Below are 12,362 nucleotides of genomic sequence, written 5' to 3' on the forward strand. Positions count from 1 at the left end.
CATTTACAAGAAGGTTAGCGGATTGCCGAGAGACCTCGATACCTCACCACTGTATTATATTTTATGACTCAGAGGAAGGGGGTGTGGGGAATGGTGAGGGCAGGGCTTATTAAAAACCGAAACTCATTCTGCAATCACTTTTCTTAGTCCTTTCTTTGAAGTCGTGCAGGTTTTTACGCAAGGCAGAATTATATGATGTCAGGGCTTTTTCTCTCTAGATGCTTGCAAATGCACTCAGAGGGTAACGAACGGTAGGCTTATCTGATCAAAGCAGAGGAAAAGTAGAGCAATGGTACTGTCCGGGGGCGTCTGGAAGATTATCAAGGACCCAGTTTTGACTATCCTTGGAAGACAGCAGCTTATGTGAAAGTCTTTACGTCTAGGGAAAAGAAGGAACGGGGAATAGGCACAGCACATAAAACTACCACCAGCAGCCTTGACCCATGCCTCCTGTCCTTCCTGGATCCCCCCCTTCCCTCCCTTCTTTTTCTCATGAAATCACAAAGTTCAATCCCAGCAACTTCCTCTGGTTATATAAATTAATGAGCTCTTGTTCTGGGCCCCGTGAGATAAATCCTCTGGCTTTCCTTGTCTTCTTCCCTTGCTCAAAAGCCCACAATGGCACCTAATACCTGCGGAGTGAACTCTGCCTTAGGGAGGATGCCAGCTTCTCCCCACTAACTCCCTGGTCCCTCCTGACGCATCTGGGGTTCTGGTGACACAGAACTTCTGGCTTCTTGCAGCCAGCTTCAGTTTCCACATATCTACCTTTCACTCATGCTGTTCTTACTGCCTGGAATGAACTCAACAATGTCTGCTCCCCTCCTATTTTCCTTTTTGTCCTTTAAATGTGGAGATTCCAAGGATCCCTGGGTGGCTCAGTGGTTTAGCACCTGCCTTCGGCCCAGGGCGTGATCCTGGAAACCAGGGATCGAGTCCCACATCGGGCTCCCTGCATGGAGTCTGGTTCTCCCTCTGCCTGTGTCTCTGCCTCAGTGTGTGTGTGTGTGTGTCTCTCTCGTGAATAAATAAATAAAATCTTTAAAAAAAAAAAAAAGGAAGTGTGATCTTCCAGTTTTAAATAAATAAATAAATAAATAAATAAATAAATAAATAAATAAATAAATAAATAAATAAGGAGATTCCATCCATCCTTTAGGATCCCATCAAATGTCGTTGCTCCAGAGCCCTCCCTGGCCCATCCAGTTGGACACACCCTTGCTTTCCTCCAGCCCTTACGGCATTTTGGGAAAAAGCAGGAACCTACTACTTGTTGGAGAAAGGAGAGAACAAGGAAGAAAGAGAGACTAAATTTGCTTCTAGTCCCTGGACAGAGGGGGATGTATGGCAGCTTCCTGGACACGAACAAAAGGTTTCTCTTTAATTAGCATGAATGTCCAAGACTAGGAAGACCAGGGTATGTTTTTCATAAAAATCTCCAGGTTCTATGTTTGCTATCAATGATTCTCATTTCTTTCCTCTGCGTTTCTAAATCCACTGTGGGGAATCTCTGTTATTTTCCAGCTGTGGCTCATCACCACCACATCAGGTTGATCTGTCCTTTACGCCTTGGCATCAACCAAAACTAAAATGTAAGATGCTCTCCAAAACAATGCATCATTGACTTGTCAGGTCTGGGGGCTACAAGCAATGCATATGAAGATATTTTTATTTTTAAAGTTTAGGATGCTGTGAGGTTTTGCCACCCCCGCCCATGGTCTTTTTAATGACTTTGCAAGGAAACTTTCCTGGGTTAATGTAAGATGCTTACTTATATTGGAAGCAAGTTAATAAAAGGGAAATTAAATTCCATATAATACAAATGGAAATAAAATATTTAATAGTGTCACAGCAGAGTAAGCTACTGTGGGGCAGAGTGGGGAGAGAGAGCAGGATTTGGGGAGCAAGTTTCCCTCCTAACCCTGCCCTTGCCAACTGCATGACTTTGGGCAAAGCCAATTAAACTCTCCAAGCCTTGAGCACCTGTGTAGCTCAGTGGACACCCCAGGGCATCCTGGGGTCCTGGGATCAAGTCCCACATCAGGCTCCCTGCAGGGACCCTGCTTCTCCCTCTGCCTATGTCTCTGCCTCTCTCTCTCTGTGTCTCTCATGAATAAATAAATAAAATCTTAAAAAAAAACCTCTTCAAGCCTCAATTTTTTCATCTGTAAAGTTGAGATCAACCTCGTAGAGTCTAAGGTTCTTGTGAGGATGAAAGCACATGCAGCAAGAGCCAAGTGTAGTCCCCAGCACAGAGTAGGTACGCTCTAAGTATGTGTTGAATGAATAGATAGGTGGGAAAGAGGGGTGTCACACTCCAAACCTGAACTGATTCTGGGAAGGAGGCTGAATGCTAAGGAAGGAAGAGCCCAAGCTTGGAGTCAGCCAGATATAAATTCAAGTCCTAGCTTTTCTTTTTGCCATCCCTTGAACCTTAATTTCCTCCTTGGCAATAGAGGGTGATCGTAAAAATAAGAATAATCACCTCACTGAGTTATCTAGAGGCTTAAAGAATATATTTAAAGCCCTTTGTAAACTGTACTAGTGAATTATATTTCAGCTACTGGTAGATATCAGCCTGCTTCACTCAACACTTAGGGTCAGCAAGGCTGCTCACTCCCAGGAGAGCCAGGACCAGAAACAACATGACCTTCAAATTCTGGATCTCCACATGTAGGGGGAAAACTGTTCTTTCTAAAAACAGATGCCCTGTTTTATTCTAAACTTGCTCGGTTTGGGTATTGTGCATGTGTGTGTGTGTGTGTAAATGCATCTAGTTCAGAGGGAGCTCAGTCAACATCAGGTTTCTGTGTGTATATATTTATGTATACAGTTATTAAAGTGCTTTTAGATTTTTTTTTCAAGGCAGAAGTTAAACTCGTGTAATTTAAAATCATCAGCTGGATTGCATTAAAAGGAGGGAAAAGCAAAAATGTACACAATATAGCCATTTGTTAAATTAAACCCAATTATTTCCCCTGTTGCTTAATTACAAACAGACATAAATACCCTGGATTCTGACATCTCAGGTCTTCTTAAATTCTAGATCTGCATTTCAACATGTAATGAAGGGAGGGTCATATTCCAGTTTGTGTGTTAAGCAAACCTGAGAGTTACAGTTGTATATTGGGACCATAATGAGTTCACTAGAACAAGACCCAAACTTTTAATTAACCTGCCAAGACAAATTACAACTCAGAGCTCACAGGTAACAATCACAGATAGCTGAGACTCAATGCCATGGACTCTTGGGGAGAGAGGGATTAATAGCAACATCAGAATCTGTCTGTTTTTGAATTAAAGGGGGAAAAAAGGTATTCATTAAACAATCACTGTAGCTGGAAGGAAGACAGACAAGTCCAAAAGGCAGCAAGAGAAAGGTGGAAGGAGAAGGAGGCGGGGAAAAGAATATAATGAGCTTCCATTTATTGGGTGCTTATCGGGCCAAAGCCTGTGCTAGGCATTTTGTATCTGCTCTAATCTTCACAATGGGGATTGCAGAGTACTATTGTTATTTCATTTGCCATAGGAGAAAAATGAGCCTCAGAGGGGTGACCTGACTATTGTCACAGAGCTAACGGGGGACGGTAAGGGGAGGAAGGAAGAGAAAGCCGTGCTCGTGAGGCAACAGTTCTCATAGCTTAGTTGATAGATCACTGGACTCAGGATTATCTAGGCTCCACCTAAGGCTCAGTGGGTCATAATTCCTGGGCATGGAGCCCAGGAATCTGAATTTTAAACTGGATCTCTGGGTGGCTGCTTTGCATAGCAATGCTTGAGACCATTTGTAAGATACTGCAACCCCCTGCTACTCAAAGTGAGGTCCCCAGATGAGCAGCATTGGTATCACCGGGTGCTGGTTCGAAATGTAGACTCTAAGGGTGCACCCAGATCTACTGAAGTAGAATCTGTATGTTAACAAGACACCAAGGGTTTATAATACTCTAAGCAGCCCAGGACAGCTTATCTGCTCTAAAAGATATTATAGGGTTAAGGGAGGTGAAAGCAGACTTCATCATTAAGATAAGAAGAGAAGAACTAGAGGAAAAAGCAAGACCCTTACCTTAATTATGGCAAAATGGGTTAGCAAGCTTTGACAAGCCAGAAGTTGGCAAAAGTACCAAACTGTACCGACACCTTACTTCTTTGAGAGGCACATCTAATTAAAAGTAGCTTTCTTTGGGGGTTTATATTAATATCCTTTCATATTTACGCTCAGTTATTAAAAATAAAGGGTTCTGACTGTAAGAGATCTTAGTTCTGAGCAAGCACGACTGCAAACCATGCCTAAGTGAAATCGGGCTGTGAGACCATGATGCTTTAACTCGGGCACCACTAATGACTTGATAACCCATGTCCTTCAAATGAAGCCACCGTGCCCAGAAAGAGAAAAAACAGGGTCTGGAGCCTGGCAAACCCAAGTGGTTCTCCAGTGACAGGGGATGGGGCTGTTCCGATAGCCTGCAGGTCACCAGGAACCACCCAGCGGCAGCCTCAAATCCAGACCCTCGAGAAACCAGGAGCTGGAAAACTTCAGTGATTTGGGCAGGGTCAAAACCCCAGTTAGCAGCAGAGATTCAGAACTGAGCATGCTTTCCAGTGCACCTCAAAAGGAGGCATTAGAAGATGAAACTAGGACTCCCGGGGCCATGGCTGCTGTCAGTCCTGCTGGGGGGAGGCTGAGCAGAATGAACACCATGCTCCTGCTCACGCCCTTATCGATGGGGTGACCCTGTGCCTTGGGGCCTCAGCTGCCTATTTAGGGGGCAGAGAAGATTGTGTCAAAGTTCTCGCCCTCTGGGCTCTCAGAGACCAGCAGGTAGGGTGCACACTTCCAAATCAAGGATGGCACAAAACGGTATCTCCTCCTGCAGAGATCCTGCAGGCAGATGGCCTCCACCGCCCTCATTTGGCCAAGAGCGTAGGCCACTGAGCCTGCAGGGAGTGTATCAACCATACCTGCATTAAAAATATATATATATTTATGAGAGACACAGAGAGAGAGAGAGAGAGATTGAGGCAGAGACACAGACAGAGGGAGAAGCAGGCTCCTCGCAGGGAGCCCAACATGGGACTCGATCCCAGGACTCCAGGATCACGCCCTGGGTCGAAGGCAGGCACTAACCGCTGAGCTACCCAGAGATCCCAACCATACCTGCATTTAATGGGAAGGTAATCTCTGACACTATTGGTAAAATTTCAGATGAAAGGAGAATGGCCTGAAAAGGATTACTACTGTTTAGAAGGAGGAGTCAGGATTTTGCAGGAGTTTCGGACCAAAGACCAGATTCAGAGGTCTTTATTCAATTCGTTTTTTCCATGTCACAGAGAGTCCCAGCCAAGGACTAAGACAGAGTTTTGAGGTGAACTCTATACCACATAAAGCTTTTCATTAAGCATAAGCCCTACTTCCAAGCATTCTAGGTAGTGGAGTTTTATTTTCTGTAAGTTTTATTTTCCTGTGGGGGATTTTGTCTCCAGGCCATGTCATAATGCTTCCAATATAAATGCAAAATGAATGTTTTCTGACCTGAACCACTGAGACCACTGTGTCCTATGGCCATCTGAGGAGGAGACAAATTCTATGGGATGTGCAGGTAAAGAGAAATTCCTTAGAACAAGATGCCAGGCTCCCAGACACCTATGGGCTTTTGAGGTGGCCTAGGGGCTCAGTCTGAACTGACAGCTGTGGCCCGCTTCTATGATGAGGGATAGAGAAGGCATTAAGCACCATTATAGACACTGGAGTCCGCTCTCTGTTAGAGATCAAGACATCTCTGTTCTCAACAGAACCCCAATCTGACTGATTGCATTGTTCATTCAGGCCTTTGCTCTGCCATTCTTATTCTCCTTCTGAGCCTTCCATCTTCTTTTCTCAACCCCACCATGGGTAGTTAGTCCCAAAACCAAAACAAATACACAAGAAGCCACACTCAAAAGCAAAAAACCCAAATCACAAATCAGTGAGTTGAGCCAAGGAAACTCTAAAAACAAATACAGGTGTTGGAGAGAAGTGACAAGAAAAGAGATGTTGCCTCCATGTGGCTGGTCAGGAAGGGTTCCTGTCTCATTGTCAATTCTACCCCCTTGGTCTTTAAATGTAGAAGCTGGTCCACCGATAACACAAGAAAGGCAGTGGGCCTGCCAGCCCCTCCCTTCCCTCATTGCCCTGGTTCCCACTCCCGTTCCTGTCTAGCAAGCCCAGTCGGGATGGACTCATGTCAGACTCCGGGTGGCATTGACAGTTGTGGGGAAGACACATTCCCCTGCTGGCTCCAATCCTCAGAATCCCCAGAGTCCTCCCAAAGAAACAAGATCCCACAGACCCCAGAGGGCTGAAGGCTCCTTACCAATGGCAGTGGTGAGAAAAGAAACCACTTCAGACTCCTTCCCGTCATTGTAAAAAGCCAGATGCCAGATTCCTGAATCCAAATACTGTATGAAGCCGGTCTCATGACTAGATGGGGGGACGACGCCCCGAGATTGGCGCTGGGGTCCCTCCAGGCTCCGTGCCTCCTGGGTCAGCAGCCTTCTTCCATCCAGCAGCTCTACAAAGTCAAACTAAATACAAAGAGAGCATAATTAGCAGTGTGTCTGCTTCACCACAATGCTAGATTCCTTCTTCACACTTCTGCTCAGGAGCACACAAGAAACCCAATCTAAGTACAGGCAAAAAAGCTAAAGCCACATGAAGGTTGATCCACCAACTTCAACTCCTCCCTAGACCCGTTTTCATGGTAATACTCTCCAGATTCCCTTGTGAGAGCAGCGTAATTAGTGATTTATTTTTCAGTCTCATTTTCCTTTAATGTGGTATATATGTGGGCAGTCTTCATCTGACTGAGTCTAACCAAGACGACCATGCTTTTCTAATAGTGAGCACATCGTGATCAGAAAGCCAACCACTTAATGACTGAACTCCAGCTCTGGGCAAGTGATAGTGGAAATCCCAGGGCTCAAGGGCTGGCACTGGAGCACTGGACAGGTCTTAAATGTCAGTCAAGTGCAAATGAAAATTTGATTACTATCTTCTTGTTGTCAATGATTCTTTCTAAACACTCCAGTTTAAGGGAGCAGTTTTAAGGGGAAACAAAACTGGATTAGCTCAAAATTCTATCCGTAATTACATGCTGTGTCAGATACAATCGCTGACTGATCTGAGCCTGCCAGCCTGAGACTCAAGGGAAGTCAATCATGCAGCATTAACAATAGGTAAGTGGTTAAGTCCTACTGGCCTACTAGCAAGCAAATTGAGCAACTATCTGTCTACTAGCTAGCTAGCTATCTACTTACCTACCTCTATCTTTAAAAAAAAAAAAAAAAACTAAGCTATTCTATTTCGTGTATAAATGAAGTCCGGGCATGAAGTCCAGGACTTAGGATCGTTGTTCTACAAAGAAAGCGGGGCCCAGGCTCTCTTTTCCTATGATTCCACCATCAGCAAATCCATCTACGTAGCTTTCCCCTGGAACTCTTCCATAATGGCTGGGCTAGGCAGGCCATGTGTGGCCTGGCAATGTCTGACGGATGCCCCTGATCTATGTTATTCTGATCCCAGAGCTGGGGAGGGGGACCTGAACAAGTCTGTTCTTTATCCATCACGACTGGTAGTATGTCAATCATCCTGGATGAGTTGTTAGGAGGTGTTTCTGGTATGCATGTGGCAGAGTGAACCCCCAAAGGACAGAAGGAATGTAAGAGACTGGGGAAGTTGCATGTATTCTGAGCCCGATCCTGCACTAGCTGCCTTATAAATGTTCTTCCGGATTCTTTGCAACAGCCCTGCAAAGTGGGTATTGTTGTCGCCGCTGGAGAGATTAGAAACTTGCTCTTGGTGGATGAGTACCAGGCCAGAGGTTTCATAGCTGATAATGAGAGGATTCAAACTCAAATCTGCCTGACTCAAAAGTGCCTGCTTTTCTCTTCGGATTACATTTCTTGGATCATTTAATGTAGGTGACTGTGTAGTAGTAGAAAGACTATTGTAATATTTCCTAAAATTCCCTCTTCTTATAAAGACCCAGGGATATAACACTGCTCATCAGAAAGGTGGGGTCTTAGAGAGGGCAAATGGAGGAATGGGCTATAAAATACATGAAATGTCCCTCAAACATAAGGCTCCAGGTGTAAGCATTAGACTTCCTGACTCGAGGTTAAGATGTGAGGTAGGAGCCCCCAGAGATCAGCAGGGGATATGGCATTCTAGTTACCTGTGTATGTGAAGGAGGAAGGCCTTTTCTGCCATAAATGCCAACCAGTGCTGCCTTTCCCAAAGATACATTGAATTTCAGATGCACAGGATGGTCTATGAACACCTGAGATCTCCAGAAAGTGCCAGGAGGGATCTTCTGGGAAGCTCGTCTCCCCACGTCGATTTCTCCAGAGTCTATAAAACTGTCCTCTGGAAAGAAACTACTGGGCTTTCCTACCAAGACACAGGGAAGGGAAGACAAAGGCACACAGTTAGCCACAAATGAAATAAGGGGTCAGAGTCTCTGAACAACAGGACTCTCATGTGCCTTGCACTTCTCTTTATGATGTTCCCCTGCCAGCCCCCAACCCCCTTCCCCGTTGAGGAGTAAGAACATCCAGGACTCTTTTTTTTTTTCAGTGATGCTCAAATTGTTCTGCTAAAAATATGCATTCTTCCAAAGCAGTATGGGTCCTCCCAAAGGGCCATCTGTATACTGCATAATTCCACAGCTTGTTAAGATATATTTTGATCCCCAAAATAATCATTTGTGGTCACATGAGAATACTCTGTGTGTGTGTGTGTGCGTGTAAAAGCATGCATGCTAAAATAGGAAGGCTAGTGCGAACAAGGTGTTATTAAATTTCCAATTCAGAATGGTTTCCCAGCAGTGGGAAGCATGATCTGAGTGGAAGAGGTATTTTACAAGTTTACTAGTTTATGTATAATTGGAAACCAAATTCTGAGGCTAAGATATATAGATGAGGGTTTATGTCGGAAGCAGGATTATGGTTGGGGAAGATGAAAAAGGGGGTACTTCTGGAGGGAAGTAAAATGCTTGTCTTGGATGGAGGTCTCTATCATTTTTGTGCTAAAATCGGGGGTGGTGTGTAAAGCTGAGGCATTTTCTCAAATTCAGGCACAAAGCCTAAGTCACACTTAGAAATTCAACCCAGGTCCCTGACTCTGCAGGTTACGGGTGCTGGAATAAAAAATATGGTTCCTTGCCCACTTCCGTCACCAATCAGGAGAGTGACAGCTTTCTGGGGGCACCTGAAGTGCCAGAAAGGAAGGCGGCTTATCAAACTTCCCATATCTAGTAATTAGGCACACTCACATGCGAAACATATAAACCTGACTTCCTACCAGACATCAGCCTTCTGAGGAGTTGGGAGAGGACAGAAGGAGGTGTCAGGGATGTTAGAAGACCACCTTTAGGACATTGACAAGGCAAACTCAAGCCAGTAGACTACATCTTATTGGTCATAAGGAAGCACCCCCTGGGTATCCTAGTTCCAAGATTTGTTATTTCGTTAGAGACGTTTGAAGAGACACTTTCAGAGAACGAAAATCCATTTGTAAGGAAAACACGTTTGTGGGAACTTTTTTATAAAGAGCGTTTGGGGAATAAGAAATTAAAATGTCTTTTTTTCCCCTCGCTTTGTAAGATTCCTTACAAAGCACATTTGATGCTGAAATGGAGCTTGGCAGGGCATTGTTGTAGTCATAAAATATTTTACTGTTTTAAATAATAAAATTCAATTTAAATGTTAAACTTCTCCATATGTTATCATTCCTTTATAAACTCCTAGGCAGAAACATCAGGTTTTTAGCTTCCAACCATTAAATGTTATTTTAATTAAAAATACACCAACAAAAAAGTTAAAATGCATGCTCTCAATAAAAGCACCACTAGTATTTTGTCATTAGCATGGGAAAGAGCTTGCGTTTGATTCTTTTATGGAAGGAATGTGCCCCAGACTTTTACCTTGAAAATGTAGACACATGCAAACCACCACACTGTAGTTCAAAGTTCAAAGACAGAAGCCAAATCCGCAAAGCATTAGGATGGAAGAGAACTACTTTCACATTCTTATCTGATCTGGGGGCTCCCAATACCACAATTCTTTTGTATTCTAGGTAGAAAAGAGCATACCCTTTAGCTTGTAATTCTGCTAAGGATGCAGAACTGTGTGTTTCCTCTTAGAAACTGCATAGAAATAAGCCCGAGACTGCTAATTCCAAGGACTCATTTCCTTTGTGAGTAGGTGGGAGTCAGAGCTGATGGGATTTCAGAATTGTCTGCATTCAAATAATACCTATGTCTGAGAATAAATAATGAAAGCTTCCCCCACATTTTGGCATGCTGTTGGAGCACCCTGCCTGCTTCATTTCCCCTCCAGTGAGCATGTTTTTAGGAGACATATTCTATCAGCTAAGTTCTGAGCCTCACAGGTCAGAGGCCAGCCCAGAGATTCTCTCCAGAGGTCTGCAGGCCTCAGAGGCATAAATAAGTTGGCTCTTACCCCAGGGAGTAATAAAAGGGGAATATTCTTTTCTAGCATTCTAGTATTTCACCAATGTGGGTCAAAATGGTAGGAAATAATTATCATTGGTGTGTATACAAAGAAAAAGAGTAAATTCTGTTCTAGGGCACATCCTTCACCAGGACCTTGATTCTCTTGGCCTAGGCTTCACTTTGAACGTGACCTTTGTGCTAAGTTACCTAGCCTAAAGGCAATGTTTTCAAGGGAAAAGAGGATTCCCATCTAGGGATTTCAGCTTTATCATTCTTCTACTCTGGTTGTCAATGGTACCCACACTGGACTGTACATAGGGATGAAATGGGGACTTTGGAGGTGGAAATGCTACAGCCCACTGAGCACCTCTGACTGATGGGAAAGAGGCATGAGACTGGCTGGGCTAGCACTTGTTCAGAGTGAAGCCACACTCACCCCTTCCTGTCTTCCTCTTTCCAGATCCTACAACCTAAGACTCTTTGTTTTTAATTCTGAGCACCAAGCTGTGAGCACTAGGATAGAAACTATCCCACTACAACACAGCAAGACCAACCAATGGTAGAGTAATGAGAGAGGGTGGAGGGAGTTGGGGGAGGGAAGCCCTGTGTATAAAATTCTTTTTATCCCTACTCATATTCTGGAAAATAATAATGATGACAATAACAACAGTAATAACAGTAGTAGGAGTAATAGTAATAATGGTAGAAGTGGTTGTATTAGTAGTAGTAGTATTAGCTGTCATTTATTCCTTTAACTACATGCTGTGCCCCTTTATGAACATTGGTTCAGTTAATTCTCACACTAATAAATGTATGTACTGAGGCTCAGAATGCTTAAGGAAACCATTCAGAGATAAAGCCATTTGGGGTTTCTCTTCATTTATTAGAATATGGCTTCTTAAAGCATTAAATTGGTAAATGGCTAATTCAAACTCTTCAAAGACACCCTCAATGGTGGTAGAGTGCACTGACTCTTTAAGAGCAAGAGTCCAACTTGACTCACAGTCCCAGCAGGTTAACCATCAAGGCTGGGCCAGGTAGATCCAAGGCCACTGAGCATCATGGGGTACAGAAACTTGACAATTTTTATGAAGTAGGAACCTACAAATAGGACTCAGGGGTAAAGGGCAAGGGCTGGTGTCTCAAGACATTTCTAAATGGACACTACATAATCTGTGGGCCCCCTCCCAGATGTAAAAGGACACTGCATAATCTGTGGGGCCCCCCAGAAATGTAACAAACAGTACCAAGAATTAGGAACCCCCAAGAGCAAGATCAGGTTTCACAGGGCAAGTTTTACTGGTAACAGTCCTGTTCTTTTTAAAGATACACAGATTCAGGCTTCCTCTAGCATTGCTGTACAAATATGCAATCATGTCTATAAAATAAATTTTTCAATGAACCGCTTAAAATGATTGGATGGCTTGGCCAAACAAGGGAGACCTGGAAGAACTGAAATTCCATGCACTTCCCAGTCATAGTCTTCACTTTCCTGAACTGAGATCCATCTACACAGGTTTTAAGTTCCTAATCAACTAACATTCTCCCCACCCCCCCCCAACCTTTCTGGTTCTTCTCAATGCAATAACTTGCACAAAGAATCCTTTAGTTTCCTTAGCAACTGTTGGAAATTTATTTGGTTATCAAAATAAGCTGTTCCATTTTGGAGAGCCCAGCTGAGCCTGCGTGCAGCAATTTGCATGGTTTAAACTGATGGGCAATTTTGATTTCACTACAGAAAGAAGAAAATGCTATCCCTAAGCCCACCAATTCAACCATCAGAAATGCTTGTTTATTCAATGCTTTCCCCCCTCTTTTCTATTAATACATAACATAAGTTCTTATGGCTTTACTTCGAAAAGCTGCCATATT

At 43.7% G+C, this 12,362-nt stretch overlaps 1 protein-coding gene across 9 annotated transcripts in view; it reads right to left on the reverse strand.

Annotated features, from left to right (window-relative positions):
- Positions 1 to 12,362, reverse strand: part of TENM4 (teneurin transmembrane protein 4) — a 733,541-nt gene that overhangs the window by 179,120 nt on the left and 542,059 nt on the right. For all 9 annotated transcript variants that reach the window (XM_055320381.1, XM_055320386.1, XM_055320385.1 and 6 more), the window contains 2 exons: positions 8,211 to 8,425; positions 6,351 to 6,561 (listed from right to left, as the gene is read on the reverse strand). In XM_055320381.1, the coding sequence (XP_055176356.1) occupies positions 6,351 to 6,561; positions 8,211 to 8,425 (426 nt within the window). The remainder of the gene's footprint in view (positions 1 to 6,350; positions 6,562 to 8,210; positions 8,426 to 12,362) is intronic.

Source organism: Nyctereutes procyonoides, unplaced genomic scaffold (genome assembly GCF_905146905.1).
Source record: "Nyctereutes procyonoides isolate TBG_1078 unplaced genomic scaffold, NYPRO_anot_genome, whole genome shotgun sequence".
In the NCBI taxonomy this organism is placed as follows: Eukaryota; Metazoa; Chordata; class Mammalia; order Carnivora; family Canidae; genus Nyctereutes; species Nyctereutes procyonoides.